Source organism: Psittacula echo (assembly GCF_963264785.1).
Source record: "Psittacula echo genome assembly, chromosome: 23".
NCBI lineage: Eukaryota > Metazoa > Chordata > Aves > Psittaciformes > Psittacidae > Psittacula > Psittacula echo.
Genome location: NC_137748.1, coordinates 5,516,730 through 5,532,993, shown reverse-complemented (window position 1 = coordinate 5,532,993; position 16,264 = coordinate 5,516,730). Strand labels below are relative to the sequence as shown.

Here is a 16,264-nt window from a genome sequence, read left to right as displayed (position 1 = left end):
TCCTCCTTCAGTTACCTCGGTCCACACAGAGCTCGTGAGGCTGCTTTTGTTTGCTTTAATGGCTCAGAGAGACTGGGCTTGGTATTAAAGAGAATGGCAGTTGTGGGCAAACCGATGTCTCTAATGACAAAAACATACGGTTTATTTCAGCTCTGATTTGCTGATGGAGGCTTGGGCTCAAAGATGATGAGAAATGCTGAAGGGTAGGCTACAGCCTGGGAGAAAAAGGGGATGGGAGTCTTCCAAACCATTGTGCTCTGGAAGCTGGGAATGGGGCTTCTGGAAGAAATCTCGTGTCTGCTGCTTTCTGAGGGCAGTTTCAGTCATCAGTTTTCAAGTTTCTCCAATTGTTCTAAGTTAACATAACATTTCTCCTCTCATTTCTTACAGGTTGCTGCTAAAACTCTGCCTTTTTATAAGGACTACTTCAATGTTCCTTACCCTCTTCCTAAAATTGATCTCATAGCTATTGCAGACTTTGCTGCTGGTAAAGTAACTCACTTTATTGATGAACTGTCTTTTATTTGAATTTCAAACCTTTAGGAAGAGGTGTGTATCAATATCAATAAACCTTTGTATTTATTTTATAAAGGTGCCATGGAGAACTGGGGCCTTGTTACTTATAGGTATGCTGTTAAAATACTGTCTTTCCCCCTCTTTGTTCACTAATTCTTGGCAGTAATTGGATTAGTTGTAGGCAGCTGTGATTATTGGGTATCATCCCAACTAAGACTGGGTAAATACCTTCAACTCTCGCTTCGGTTTGGATAATTTTGACTTCTGCAGCAGCGTGCATTGTACAACCCTTAGGAAGGCCAGAAGGAGTTAGTACAACCACTGTCCAAGGGCGTCAGGTTTTGAAGTGTCTGGCAGCACTGCCTGTTCCACAAGAGAGCTTTCTTCATCCCTTTTCCCCCCGCCTTGTAAAAGTGATGTACTCACTGACACAGCTGGAAGAGTTACTTTATGTCGTAGGCAAGTTGGTAAATTACACCCACAGTACAACCATGTGGAGACAAGTAAATTACAACGAAGGACTTGCCTTCCTTTTCAGTTTGCTTTTTTTTCCTTCAGCTGATCAAGCTGTTGTACTTTTGCTTGATATTATTCCACTCTCTGTGCTCATTGTTAGAATGCTTTTCCTTCCGCTTTGGACAACACTGCTCTTGTCAGCTTTGGAGTTTAAAGCCTCAAATAGGTTGGATTTCTTCTGCTACACTTTTTAATTTGGCCTTAAAAGTTGAAATGGAAAATTGAGCCCAGGTTGAAACCTAAACCCAAATCTACTTGTCTGCTTAGCCCAGTGCTGAGGAAACCTCGTATTTTACTCCTTGTATTAAAAAAACCCCATTGTGCTGTTAATTCCCCCCCTCCATACACTGTTTGGCACGCTTGCTCCACCCCTTTGGGTTGGCAGAACCTGCAGGCACCATCCCTTTTGAGATCCCCTTTGAGTGAGCCACCAAATCCTGCTCATGACAGGGGGGTTCTAGCTTGTGTGCCTGACCTAGGGAGTGCTTGTGTGTCTACGTGTGTGTGCCCTGTCTGGAGACTCGTGTGCAGTGGCGAGTGTAACACGGCTGGTTGTGCACTTGGAAGAGCTGGAATTCCTTTGGGGAGGAGGGAGGGAGAGACTTGCTGTGCATCCATCATGCAGTGCAAAGGGAGTTAAGGGTGCTAGATTATGTAGGTGAGCTATTTTATAAATGAAGGAAAAAGCTTGCTTGTTCCTGCCTGGATTTTTGCGCTGGTTTTCTTGCATGCCATAAGGAATTACTGCTCCAAAGTGTTCCAACAGCTGTGGAACTTCCCAAATAATGTCTAAACTGAAACAGCTTTTGGTTTTTCTCAGTTGCACTGATCACTTTTTAGCTTGCTTAGATCATTTAACCTACTTCTGATTGTGTTTTATTCTCTGGGCATGTACCACTCTGTTGAGTTTTTCCTTCTCTCTTAACTACAGGGAGACTGCATTGCTCATTGACCCCAAAAATTCCTGTTCTTCATCTCGCCAGTGGGTTGCTCTGGTTGTAGGACATGAACTTGCTCATCAGTGGTTTGGAAACCTTGTGACCATGGTATCTAACAGTTACAAGTTCTTCTAGTTCTCTTTGACATGTGCTTCCTACCATGTGTGTGTGTTCAAGTGCTCCTTTGTAGCAGGCATGCTATATTGAAAACAAATACTTCACTTCCCTCTTTACTAGTGTGTTCTTTAGAAGTATTCCTAGATCTTTTCGGTATGAAGTGATGTTCAGTTGTTTGAATACAGTGCTAGTTCGAGTTGGGTAGGTGTTCCATGGGAATGATTCTGGTTAGCCAGGTTGCTTGGAAGCAGTAACCCACTGGTTTCCTTTCAGGGAGGCACAATTCACTCATCAGCTTTTTATACCAAGCAGGCTGAGTACCAGCTCAGCCTTGCAAGTTCTGGTCCAGTAGCTGAGAAGATGCTCAGTAGTAGCTCATCTGAATTACTCTGGATATGTGGGGAACTGCCTGTCTGAACGCTTGGGTATTTAAGTCCTTTTGCTGGGAATAAAAGCAAGCAAAGGCTGAAATCTGCAAAGAAATTCCATTTAGTGCTAAAACCTGAAACCTCTCTGTCAGCCCCTCCTGCTCACAAATGGCTTCAGCTTACTCCATTCATTAGATCCAACATTCCTTTTCCCAAGACCCTGCAAGCAGGTGCTTGAATCCAGGTACTTCACACGTTTGGGAGTTCCTCGTGTTGCAGGCAAGCAGTGTGTTTGGTAAAACATGCATGGCTTCTGCAGCCCCAAATCAGCCAATTTGAACTTAAGTTGCAATCTCACTTGCACCTGATGCATTTTCCTCCGTTCAGAGTTTGTAAAACTTAAGGGGTTTTGGGTGCCGATTACTTCTTGGGTTGAGGACTTCTTTACAGAGTGGAATTTGTGCTTACAGGTGTTTCTCTGATTCGCACTAAACTAGGCCCTTAACAGCTTGTCTTTGCTGCAAACTCATTGTGGATTACATGAAGCTGTTTGGAAGTTTGTTCTTCACTGTGCCATCTTCTCTTTCCAGGAATGGTGGACCCACCTCTGGCTGAATGAAGGATTTGCCTCCTGGATTGAGTACCTGTGTGTCGATCATTGTTTCCCTGAGTATGATATCTGGACTCAGTTTGTTTCTGCTGATTACACGCGTGCTCAAGAGCTCGATGCCTTAGACAACAGTCATCCTATTGAAGTAATTCTGTCTTCTTCTATTTCCACTGGGGTATTATTGCATTTGGGTGAGCGTTGAGCCAAAGGATTGAAGCAAAGTCTATTCGATTGAATACCAAAACCTGAGTTAAAGTATGTTTAACCTATAAACCAGTCCTATCCCAACCATATGTGGAGAAGCTGAACTGCCCAGCGGCAGAGAATCCACTAAGATGATTTAGTGATGGATGTGCGTGTGCTTTCTACAGGGAGAAGTCAGCTCCTTAAACACTAGAACAAGCAAAATCAAAACGTTAACAGCAGTTAACATGGTTCTGACTGTGAATTATCCCATTTACCACAGGTTAGTGTCGGCCATCCCTCCGAAGTAGATGAAATATTTGATGCTATTTCTTACAGCAAGGGAGCATCTGTAATCCGAATGCTACATGACTACATTGGTGATGAGGTAAGAAGGTTGTTGTTAAGAAGCCAAACATAGATTGTCAAATCTTTTCACAGTAAAAAAACTCCCTTAAATCTATGTTTTGTACTTGGGCTCTCTTTGAACTTACTAAGGAGAAATAAGATAGTGGGAAAACGTAGGAGTTACAGATGTACATACTGATCCTAAGATTCCTTGGCTGATTCTTGAATGCAAATGCAGTGTGGAGGGAGGACTGAAAACCCTCCCTCCTGGTGCCATTACATGTTCAATTGTATGTTCCAGGACTTTCGGAAAGGAATGAATCTGTATTTAAAGAAGTTCCAGCAGAAGAATGCAGCTACAGGTAACTGGTGGTGGTTATGTGCTTTACAGAGAAGTGATTTCTGAAGACAAATTCTTTAGTGCTAAAGTGATGGATTCTTAAACAGCTGCTTTTCCACCCAAAAGAACTGAAATGCAACGAACTGATTGGCTTGTTTCTGGTTTCATACCATGAGTCCCCTGCACAGCCAGGACTCAGCATCCTTTAAGGGTTCTCTGTCTCAGGAGTATGTGGCTGGGGTAATCTGCAAGCGCTGCATTTCCCCTTGAGAACCCCATCTGTGTACTAATCTAATTTAGAAATGGAGTATGTTGATTTGCCAAGTAAGCCTTTTTGCAAGCTTCCTTTTGCAGTATTGATTGCATGTATGATTAAACAGTTCAAAGTCTTCCCTAACATCTCGCAGCGCTTTCTTTACTCGAACCCTTTTTGTGTAGCAGGCATAAATATGGAAGTGGAACATCGTGCTCTAGCAGCCAAAACCAGCCCCTGTTGTTCGATCAGCTCTTGGCATAATAGATGAAAAGCTTTAAGGAAAAGCTTTTTCTATTTACCATTTTGAATATTTGATGCTCCTTTTTGCTCATTTGCCACAATGTGTCTTGATTGCATTTTTTAAGTAGTAAAGAAAATTCCTTCTCCCTCTTTCCCCCCCCCGAGTGGTTTAAACTATTGCCTTTTTCTTGCCTATCATTTGTTATGGTTTGATAAAAGCACAACCCAAAACATGAAGGACAAACAGGAGTAGCAATACAACCTCCCCCATCCGGTGCCCAGAGAGTGTCCCTAATAGTGCCTGACATGGCAAGACTCTGGGAGTCCTGAGTCAGACTTCTCTCTGCAGAGGATCTCTGGGAAAGCCTGGAAGAAGTTAGTGGGAAACCTATTGCTGCTGTGATGAACACATGGACCAAACAAATGGGATTTCCACTCATTTATGTGGAAGCTGAACAGGTAAATCTAACTCTGTGGTTTTCAGCACTTCAGATTGCAGGTTCTGTCTTTAGCACCCACTTCTTTGAATCCCTCTCTGTGATCAGGAGGCAGCACAGTGGGTCACTGTCGAGTGACAGTTCTGTGTTGAAGAGAGGGGAAGTGCAGCTCGCTTGAGGAACCTAATGCAAAGCAACATGGAGTTATTCCACAAGCTCTCTAGATCATGTGCTGGGAGTTTGCTGACCTTGCCTCTTGGCTCTTTGTGTGTGAAGTGTGTGTTGGGGGGAGGGAATATCCGACTTAGCTCCCTTTGCCACACGTTTTGCTTCTCCCTCCAGTTCAGTTGTGCTTATTCTACAAGATTGCTGGGTGAGTGAGGATTACTGCCTGGAAGCTGAAGTCAGACAAATTCAAATGAGGAATGGGGTGTGTGTGTGTTAACAGTAACAGTGAGGAATGCTTTGGAATGGTTTTTTGAGGTAGCTCCTTTTTCTAGAGGAGTATAAGTTACTCCTTTGAACAGAGGGCACAGGAATGAATTGTGATATAGAGAAGCTGAGATGTTCTGAGAATTCCTTTCTCTCTTTTTCCCTTCTTTTCCCTCCCTCAGCAAGACGATGACAAAGTGCTGAAGTTAGTCCAGAAGAAATTCTGTGCCAGTGGACCATATACTGGTAAGATGAGTGCTAAGAGCAGGAATGGTGTGTCCACTGCTTGCCATGCAATAGCAGAGGTGAAACCACAGGCAGGTGCTCTGCTTGGGTTCAGATGTCGGAAGTATCTGTTAAACTGTAGAAAAGCCAAGCTTGACTGCTCTCACATGTGGTTTCCATGTCCTCCTTGCATGGAGAACAGCGTTCGTCTGCAGCCTTTGGTTTGGTTTTCATTCCAAGATGCTTTTCTGATGGCCAGTTTAAGGTTGGTGCTGAGGAGCTGTGGAAGCTGCTGGCTTTATAGAAGTGCTGAGATAAAAATGCCTCTGGAAGCAGCCAGCACTGTCTGCAGACACAGATTCCACCCATCTTCCATGCTTAGAGAAATTAAAGCGTTTGGCTTGAAAGGTGATTTAGAGATTCTTGGGGTTTAGCTGTAGAATTGCCCTTTTCCTTCAGATTTGTGCTTTTTTAGGTTTCAATCTAAGTAGCCTTGCTTCAACTGCTGCTGAGCCTTGTCTGAACGTCAGGCAGGGTATCTCAGTGTTGGGTGCACCCTTTCTTTGTCCTTAGGCCTTCCTTTTTGTTATTTCTTCTTTCAGGGGAGGATTTGCCCATGTGGATGGTTCCCATAAGTATTTGTACAAGTGACAACCCCACCTGTGCCAAAATGCAAATACTGATGGACAAACCAGAGCTCACCTTGGTTTTGAAAGACACCAAACCAGACCAGTGGGTGAAGGTGAGTTGACACCAAGGAGAACATATTCCTGGAAGGAAGTTTGTCACTGTCAGGTTCCCTCACATTTCATTTACCTCTTCTTTTATTCTGCCCCCTCCCTTGCAATCTTGTTTTTCTTATGGAAGGGCCTCTCTGTGCTGCTACTGAATATTAGCTCCTCTCTGTAACACTTAGTGTAATCCTTTGCCTTCCCAGACTAGTCTAGACAATGAAAACCTGGACCTTATAGAAGCCCAAGCCAGAAAACCAGTGTGCAACCAGAGACAGCATTTGAGTTGAAATGAGGGGGGGGGCTTTCCTGGTACCCTGTGGCAGCCCCAGTTTAGTTAAAATCCATCCTGAGCAAAAATAGTCCTGTTCATCTTTCATTAGTGGGAAGGCTTTTGCTGTTGGCAGATGAGTACAAATCTGTACGTTGAGGTCTATTACAGACATCAACCAAACTGAGAAAGGTCTCATGGTCCATAAACTAAAAAGCATTTCCTCCTTTGTTCCTTACTGCTAATTCTTGTTCACTCTTGTGGTACTTTGCAGTTAAACCTTGGAACAGTTGGGTTTTACCGTACCCAGTATAGCCCTGACATGCTGGAGAGCTTAATACCAGCCATCAAAGACCTCTCCCTACCCCCTGTGGACAGGCTTGGGCTGCAGAATGATCTTTTCTCTCTGGTAAGCAACCCTTTGCTGCTCTGTTTAATAGGAGAGCTACAGGAACTGCAGAAATGGGTGTCTGAAGAGGCAGCCTCAGCTTCTGGAGGCAAGGTGCTTTTGGGATTATTGCATACATCACAGCTATTACTTTGACAAGGTCTAACTTGTAGTCTAAAACTTAAACCCTATAGAAGCAGTGTCTAGAACTCCTATTGCACTCTGGAGAGGAAGAACTGTAGGGTTCTTATTTCCAAAACCATTTTGAGAACCTGCTTTCTTTAACGCCTCAAAATAAGGAGATTTCAATGATCCCCTCGACTTTATCAAACCCTCTCAGCACCATGTGCCTTATGCAGTTGGGCTTGTAACTGTCCTCCACTGGAGGAGGTGCCTGTTGGGGCTTCTCACTGGGATTGCCCCCAAAGCTGGTGTTGCCAGCTCTGAACCATCAGCTGCTGTACTCTGCATTTCACAGTGTGTTTCTTCTTCTTGCTAGTCAGCAAGTGTATGGAGACTTGTAAAAACATGGGCTTGATACCCTGCCTCTCCAGCTTGTAACTCCTGTTGTGGCTTAGTTGAAGGGGTTTGAGACTGCAGCCCGAGTCATTTCCCAGACCATAGAATCCCAGACTGGTTTGGGTTGAAGGGACCTTAAAGCTCATCCAGTTCCAACCCCTGCCACAGGCAGGGACACAGGTTGCTCCAAGCCCCATCCAACCTGGCCTTGAACACTGCCAGGAATGGGGCAGCCACAGCTTCTCTGGGCAACCCAATGAGCAAATCATACACGTAAGAACATTGTGTTAGATTCCTCTTTTGGTTTCAGTATTAATCCTGTTTTTATCGTAGGTGAATATAGCTTAGATAATAAAAATTGATCTTTACCTCTTTTCCAGTACCATAAATTACTGGTCTAGTTCCAGATTAACAGAAATGGTTGGAGGTATCTACAGGAGGCGTTATCAACTGCCCTAAGTGTAGAGGTGTTTTCATGCCTCTGTAAAGCAGTTCACATCAACTCTCCCTGGCAGGGGTGCAAAGGCAGTGGTACTTCTTGTAGTGCTTCATGGGTGCAGCAGGCAGCAAAGATGACTTCTGCAGCTTTTCATTCCCAAAGAGCAAAACGTCAGTCTCTAAATCTTTACAGTTTTTAGTTAAAATAAGATTGGTGGTGGGTGGCTGAGAATAACTCTGGGGGTTTGCTTGTGCTTGCCAGCACTGCTGCAATTCTGTTAAGTCATTTTATTTCCTCCTCTGTTTCTTGGTTGTAAAATGTGCTTAGAATTGTGTAGCTGTCTCCTTGGAAAGTGCTTACCTGTGTATAAAAAGCATCGTGTGCCATGAGGTGCTTTGACTCCAGTGTTAACTCCTCTTGGCAGAACCCCGCAACAGAGAACCCAGAATTTATGTGCAGGCTGTGCAAACTGAAGGCTATAAAATAATGTGATGAGCTCTTAACTGGCTTAATTCTGTTTGGAAGGAAGATTAATCTGTGTCTTTTCCTCTCCCAGGCCCGAGCTGGAATCATTAGCACTGTAGAGGTTCTAAAAGTCATGGAAGCTTTTGTGAATGAGCCCAATTACACTGTGTGGAGCGACCTCAGCTGTAACCTGGAGATTCTCTCAACTCTCTTGTCCCACACAGACTTCTATGAGGAAATCCAGGTGTTCGTGAAAGATGTCTTTTCACCAATAGGGGAGAGACTGGGATGGGACCCCAGACCTGGAGAGGGTAGGAAACTTACACTCTGAAATCCAGTAGTGCTTTTGGCAAACTCCTGTGTAAATCAGCCATCAAGATATTGGGAACGGGGAGAGAAGGGAGGAAGAAGAGGCTGAAGCAGGTGTTCAGGGGTATTTCCATGCTTAAAACCAGACAGACAAACACAAACCCCCACAATAACCCCCTGTTATCAGGCACAAGCTAAAATGGTCACTGACTGATTACAAATCTTCTTTAGCTTTGCCTCTGTTGGAGTGCCTAAAACTCATTAGACTGCAAGGATGGAAAGCCATGTGTGTGCATGTTTACTTGTCCTAGCCCTGTTGTAGATGCAGATGGTTACTAGTAGTGCCTTAGCTCAGGTTACAGGCCTAGCCTGTTGTGTTTGCCCTGGAATCATCTTCTCCTGACCCTCTTGCCCTAAAAAGCCCAGTGTATTCTCCAGCTGGCACCAAGGAGGGTGAGAAAAGGTTTCTTTAGATATCCTCAAGCATGTGGAAGGATTCTTATACAGCTCTTTCTTGATGACTTTAGGTAGAAGAACACTTAATTATTGAATTGTGTCTCCAATTAATACTGTTTTCCTCCTGCTCCTCACTCATTAGGTCATCTAGATGCACTTCTGAGAGGGCTGGTCTTGGGCAAACTAGGAAAAGCTGGGCACAAGGCGACATTAGAAGAAGCCCGACGCCGATTTAAGGACCATGTGGAAGGAAAGCATGTGCTGTCAGCTGATCTGAGGAGTCCTGTAGGTTGCTGTAAATGTTGGTTCTCTAAAGGCTGTCCCCTCTGTCTTAGGGCTGTGTGCACTGAGCTCTTGGATTTCCAAGAACAGGGAAGCTAGAGGCAAGGTATGGGACCAGCTGGTTTTGGCAGAGGTAGTGGCAGCTTAGAGAAGTCCAGTTATGAAGAAAATGATACTGGAGAGCATGGTACAAGCATCTCTGTGTTCTTGAATCAAGTAAGCCTCATCTCTCATGGCCAATACATAGTCCTAACTCATAAGCTGAAAGAGTTGATGCATCTCTCAAATCCACTTTTAACATGGAAGGGATCAGTGCCAGATCTGTTCACTTGTCTGAAATCTAACCCAAACATGTAGAAATTGATGGCTGCCTTTCTGAAAGTGTGGGTTTTGAAGGACCTTCCTTGTTTATGCTCTGTCTTAGGTATATCTAACTATTCTGAAGCATGGAGATAGTACTACTTTAGACACTATGCTGAAGGTGAGTGTATACACGCTTGTTACCACTGCCAGCTTATGCAACGAGAAGCTGAATATTCCACCCTACAAGTTCCTCTAAGATGTAGTTTGTCTGCACACAGGCTCAGGCTGATGTCCTACAGATGATGTGAACTCTTGGGCTTCCTCATGGGCTTCCTTGGTCCGTGTGTAGTAGGAAATTGCCACCTAGTGGAGTGTTGCAGCTCTCAGTTTAGGATTCTTTTTCATTGCTGGGAGGCGTGGTCCTACTTGACCTTATATAGTGGTGCAGATGAGTTTATTACTACTGGTAATTTCTGCTGATGTACATGTAATGAGGTCTGTAGTGTGGAGAGCTGCGGGATGATTCACGAACAAGTTCAATTTGTCATGTATTACCCTTGACGACTAATCTAGCAGCTCTAGTTCAGTGCTGGGTAAGAAGACAGCATTTAATCCTGTGCACTAATATTACTCCCTTTGGCTTTGAAGCTTCACAAGCAAGCAGACATGCAGGAGGAGAAGAACCGAATCGAACGAGTTCTTGGAGCCATCTCTCAACCAGAACTGATTCAAAAAGTTCTCACCTTTGCACTTTCAGTAAGTCATTGGGGAAGCTGCTGCTTCCTGCACCTCTGCTGACAGAATGCTTGAGATGCATTAGAATAGGAGGAATAGCCTTAAGGATTAAATCTTTGAGTTGTATCTTAAAGCTGGGGAGGGGAAGATGAAGGTGGTGTTGACAGATGCGATGTAGAAGTGCATAAAGCCAGGGCATTGTATTTGTTGGAACACTCTTGAATACCTGTCTGCACTTTCACCTTCAGGAAGAGGTACGTCCCCAGGACACGGTATCTGTTATTGGTGGAGTAGCTGGAGGCAGCAAGCAGGGGAGGAAAGCTGCTTGGAAATTTGTAAGGGACAACTGGGAGGAACTTTATAATCGATACCAAGGTGGATTCTTAATATCCAGACTAATAAAGGTACGTGCAGCTGAGACAAACCCTGTCCCTGTTCATGTACAGGACCAGACCTAAACTGTTAGATCTGAAATGCTAAATGCTTACCCTTGGTTAATGTGGTGTTTTTTCCTTCAGCTAACAGTGGATGGATTTGCAAATGATAAAATGGCTGCAGAAGTTAAGGTAAGACATTGTAAGGAAAGGAGCGATGAACTTCCTCTGTGACAAATACTGTGTGCCCTGGACTGTAAGCACTGCTGGAAGAGGCATGAGTTTGTCCTTTGAACTGTGGCTCTATTTTGTCTGTTGCCCAGTTCCCAGATTGCTTTAGGTTATTTTATTGAAAGGTGTGAAATTGGCATTTTCAGAGCAATGTGATTCCTCTTTCATTACTTACACTCATTTAAACTTCTAGCAAATCCAGCCCAGTTTCTGGCAGGGATTTTAAGCCTCCTCAAAAGACAACCTTTAAAGATAGCTGTAGTAAAGCCAGTAGTTGTCACAACTTCTGTAGTAAGCTGAGACTCAAGCTGCCACTTTCTCCCTCCCCAGACTGCTACAACGCATTTGGGGCTGACTGCACTAGCACCCAGGGGAATTAACACAGCAGGAATTGGTTAAATTCCATGTTAAAAAGCTTTATGTGATCATTTGTGCTGGGTACTAAGAGCAAGGCTTTGATGCAAAGCAGATGAACGTGTTTGTAGAGAGCCTGTTGTGAAGTCAGTGGCTCAAGGTGATGGGATTTCAGTGCTGGACTCGAGCATCCCCTCGCGCTTGGGAGCGCAGGCGCTGGGCTTGGCAGAGCTCTGAGAACGCGGGAGCTTTTATCATTTACTCTGTGCCCATTTACAGGGACTCCTCCTTGGAAGAAGAAACTTAAAAATATGGCCCTTAATTATCACTTTCCTGTTAGGGAAATGCCTGGGAGGGATTCTTGGTGAAAAGACAAGCTGAGCCGTGAACTCCATCCATCAGTGTTTGTCGCCCAGTGATCTCTTCTTAGAAAGGATTTAGTAGCAGAAGTGATTTCACAGAGGAATCTTCCTCTATAGTTATTTTATTCTTAAAGAACACTTTACAAACCACTTCCCAGACCAAATCCCAGCTGCTTTCCAGGACTGCTTCCTGAGACAGCAGGCCTTTAGCTGGTGTACTTCGTGCGGCTGAGTCTCTGTGTCACCCTGTAGTGGACACGAGGGTGAGGTGATCTGCCAAAGCCTGCTTGCATGAGCAGGAGGATGACTCCCGGCCATGCCAGCTTGCTCTGCCCTTTAACCAACTCTAAAATGCAAAGTCACAGCAGGCTCTGGTGCAGTTTCTTCAGCTATTTGCAAGGGATCGATATTGTTGCTTCTGGAGGAAGAAATGGGAGACTATTCAGCAGAACTCCTGAGTGCTGCTGGTGCTTGGAGGTCATTATGCAGCTTGGAAAGAGGCCGAGGTAGAAGGCTCAGCAATCTGATACCTAGACAAATGCTTCTGCAGAATGACTCGAGGCTTCTGTTAGTGTCTTCTTCCAAGTATCCAGAAATACACACTTGATTTGCTGCTCGCTTGTTGCTTCCCAATGAGGGACTGAACTCATCTCTTCAAGTGCTGCTTGCTGTCCCTGGCAGGAAGGACAAGGTGTGGGGCAGGAGGAGGGGTAGAAATGCTCCTTTTCCTGAGCAGAGAAATGGAGCGTTTTGCTGTTCCCTCTCTATACCTGAAGTTGCCCATCTTGCAAACTCCACTTGCACCCTACAAATGCCTCAGTGTGTGATGCTGGTGGGAGCAGGACTGTGGGTATAGAATCATAGAATAGTTAGGGTTGGAAAGGACCTTAAGATCATGCAGTTCCAAACCCCTGCCGTGGACAGGGATGCCTCACACTAGACCATGTTGCCCAAGACTCTGGCCCTGAACACTAGAGATGGAGCATTCACAGCTTCTCTGGGCACCCTGGGCCAGCGCCTCAGCACCCCCACAGGGAAGAGCTTCTGTCTTATCTCCAACCTGAACTTCCCCTGTTTCAGTTTGACCCCATCACCCCTTGTCCTATCACTCCAGTCCCTGATGAAGAGCCCCTCTACAGCATCCTTGTAGCCGCCTTCAGACACTGGAAGCTGCTCTGAGGTCTCCACACAGCTTCTCTTCTCCAGGCTGAACAGCCCCAATGTTCTCAGCCTGGCTCCATACGAGAGCTGCTTCTGCCCCTGAGCATCCTTGTGGCCTCCTGTGGACTTGCTCCACCAGCTCCAAGTCCTGATGTTGAGGCCACCAGAACTGCGCACAGCTGGGTCTCATGAGTGCTCAGGCGTAGAACCTCACTCACTGGCTGTACAACCTGGGGAACTTGGCGACTTCTAATCTTCCCTGTGCCTGTTTTCCACCCTGATGGATGGTTGTGTGCTTTCCGTACAGGCCTTCTTTGAGAGCCACCCAGCTCCATCAGCAGAACGCACAGTGCAGCAGTGCTGTGAGAACATCCTGCTCAATGCAGCTTGGCTCAAGAGGGACGCCGACAACATCCACCAGTACTTCCTGCAGCGCAAGGCCCCACCAGCCATGGTGTGAAGCTGTGCATGCCCCTGCTGCAGTCCTGCTGCCGCCTCACGGGGAGAGGGAGGAGCGACCCAACACCTGATTCATATGCCAAGAATTTGGAGTCTTTTTCTCAAGCCAGTGGGGATTGGACAATGAATGTAGTTTAACTGGTTCCTGCTCACACTCCAGATTGAAATCCTAGTCAAATTATCAGCAATTCAGCAAAAAAAAAACCAACCACACAAACACAAAACAAAGAAAGGAAAAAAGAGAGAGGAAAATGTGTAAATACGATAGTAATAAACTAGAGCATAACCAAACTGTGAAACTTCCGCAAGCCTTGTCAGTGGTTCAACTATTTAACACCCCCCTCCTGACACTTCTTGACAGATGTTCTGGTTTTTACACCCTCCCCTCCCAAAACCAAGCTAAATCGCAGGAAACCACTGGTTTCTGGTTAAGTGGAATTCTGTGGCGAGTCTGGGGCAGGAATGGGTGAATGCCTCTGAGCGTGGCGGTGTGGCACAGGTCACTGGGGAAGGCAGGTAGCTGGTATAACATAGAGTCCGTGCATCATTGGAAGCGCGAGGTTTTGGGGAGAGATGTTCCTGCAGCCCCCCCCAACCTCAGGATAGCGAGTTCCCTCCCTTTTGTGTTACCTCTCAGCACAAAGACAAAATGTTCTGTTGCTCTTCGGTTTTCCTCCTTGGATCCACTTGCTGATGTCCTTCTTAGAGATAACAGGATTGTAAGGAAACATCTTTCATAGCCACATTAAAGAAGAGAAAGAGTCATGCAATTTGTTTGGGTTTTCTTTTTTTACCCCCCCCCCCCACTCCCTCCCTAAATTGCACCCTCCCCATGCATGCAGATGAGGAGGTGGCTCCTGTGTGGCTGGTTCTCCCGGCTGCTCTTGGGGCAGGCCTCCCCTCAAGTCACACCATTAACCTGCCTAAAAGACCCAGCTTGTCCAAGCTCCTCCTGGCCGTAGCAACAGTAGCTTCTTGTTCCTTTCTGTGATGTCGATGGTAATTTGATTCAGAAGCCTTAAATTAGTGATGACTGACGTGCTGATGAAGTCCAAGCTCTGTGCCATCATTCCCTTCCCAAAGCAGCGTGGTCTACTAACCAGACACAACACCCTCTAATTACAAAGGTTGGAGTTCCGTCTCTTTTTACCCTTTAACAGGAATTCGTAGTTGGTGTGGCTTAACTGTGTTTCGGAAGGTCATCAGACTAATGTCAGACTGCTTCCCTCAACCATTTTTGTGCTATTGTTTAAAAAGAAAAAGAAGATTAAACCAGTTGGCGTTAATAAAACTGTCAATGTGAAATCCATGGCCTCATCCTGTGTTCTGTTTCAAGAGCGTTGCTGCTTTCAAAGGACCTCAACTGCTCAGGGAGCAGCCCCGGGGCTTGTGTCCGTGGCGTCTTTAACAGCTCCAAGGAAAACCTTGTTCTCAGCCTTCTTTTCCTCTGCTCTCAGGGCTTAGGGCAGCTGAATGAGCACCCAGACCCCAAGTGTAAGTAGATCTTTGTGTAATGTGAAGCAAGAGTGGAGTTGAGCGCTTTAACCAGGGCAGAACCAGGGAAAGGAAAAGGGAAAACAAATGTGAATAAGCAGATTTCTATTAAATACCTGAAGACTTGAGGGATCTGCAAGAAGGAATAGGATTGTGCAGGTGCTGCTGCTGCTAACCCTGACGAGCCAGAGCAGGGATACGCAGGAGGGCAGTCACTAGCGATGTGCAGAGCTCTTAACCAGCATCACGTTCATTCCTACCCCTAGGGCTGCTGAAACAAGGCTGAAGCAGGAATTCTGTGCATCCCCATCACATCTGTTAACCCGCCTGCGGGTTTTCCCTGCTGTCAGCACTGCAGAGCCGATGGGATTTCAGAGGAGTAAGCTGGTTTCTCTTCTGCTTCTTGCACATCGACAAAGTAACATGCAAAGCTGTGATTCCAGCGTGAGCGGTGATGTATGAAGCGAGAAGGACTGGAGCTGCAAGCTGAAGTGATCTTGTTTGGACTTTAAACAATGCAAATGACATGCAAGCAGTGGAAGGAGAGGGCCAGAAATAACAAGGTTGTGGTCAGTGAGCAAACTGAATAGTCTGCAGCAGACTGACCCGGCCTGGGCTCTTCTGCATGCAAAGAAAGGAGATTTGAATCCTTCATGGAAGTGATTTGGGATTTGGCCACTCAATGGGAAACCTTTTCATAGACACTGGTTTGGGTTGAAGGGAGCTTAAAGCTCCTCCAGCTCCAACCCCTGCAACCTCCACAGGCAGGGACCCCTTCCACTGGAGCAGCTTGCTCCAAGCCCCTGTGTCCAACCTGGCCTTGAACACTGCCAGGGATGGGGCAGCCACAGCTTCTCTGGGCACCCTGGGCCAGCGCCTCAGCACCCTCACAGGGAAGAGCTGCTTCCTTATCTCCATCGTTTCCATACTTGTGTGCAGAATATGCTCCATGTTTTAAATGACAGAAAATCAGAGGGCAGCAAAGAAAGAAACTTGTGAACCTTTAAGAAAACAACCCAAAAAAGAGCAAAACCCCAGCCTTGACTTCCCAAATGCTTCTTTAACGTGAACTGACTTGTGTCTGTGCAGGGGCATGAGCTGCGGTGAGGCTTCCGTGTTACCCACCATTGACTGTCCCTGTGATTAGCTGTTACACCGCTGTTTCAGAGACTTCACACCCATGTCCTGCTGTAAAGGTACCTTAAACACATACAAAACACTTGCATGAGTGACAATGCTCCATGATGGGCCATCATAAAGGAGTTTTGGCTACCAGGATCATGGCTTGTGGCAGCCATAGGGCTGGTACCCACCTTTTCCACTGCCAAGCAGGTCCTGGTTAGCAAAGGCAGATGATGTGGGGCTCATCCTTCAGTGACAACATCAACATGAGCACCCTTCCAAC

General features: G+C 45.8%; 1 protein-coding gene across 1 annotated transcript in view; it reads left to right on the top strand.

The window, feature by feature from the left end:
• NPEPPS (aminopeptidase puromycin sensitive) overlaps nt 1–14,135 on the top strand; it is a 33,204-nt gene extending 19,069 nt beyond the window's left edge. The window contains exons 7-23 of the mRNA XM_080633657.1: nt 391–487; nt 593–626; nt 1,964–2,078; nt 3,046–3,210; nt 3,532–3,636; nt 3,898–3,958; nt 4,782–4,891; nt 5,484–5,547; nt 6,129–6,268; nt 6,803–6,937; nt 8,431–8,650; nt 9,247–9,389; nt 9,811–9,867; nt 10,338–10,445; nt 10,673–10,828; nt 10,943–10,990; nt 13,214–14,135. Coding sequence (XP_080489783.1) covers nt 391–487; nt 593–626; nt 1,964–2,078; nt 3,046–3,210; nt 3,532–3,636; nt 3,898–3,958; nt 4,782–4,891; nt 5,484–5,547; nt 6,129–6,268; nt 6,803–6,937; nt 8,431–8,650; nt 9,247–9,389; nt 9,811–9,867; nt 10,338–10,445; nt 10,673–10,828; nt 10,943–10,990; nt 13,214–13,366 — 1,911 coding nt within the window. The 3' untranslated portion in view covers nt 13,367–14,135. The remainder of the gene's footprint in view (nt 1–390; nt 488–592; nt 627–1,963; nt 2,079–3,045; nt 3,211–3,531; nt 3,637–3,897; nt 3,959–4,781; nt 4,892–5,483; nt 5,548–6,128; nt 6,269–6,802; nt 6,938–8,430; nt 8,651–9,246; nt 9,390–9,810; nt 9,868–10,337; nt 10,446–10,672; nt 10,829–10,942; nt 10,991–13,213) is intronic.
• Nucleotides 14,136–16,264: the final 2,129 nt, after the last annotated feature.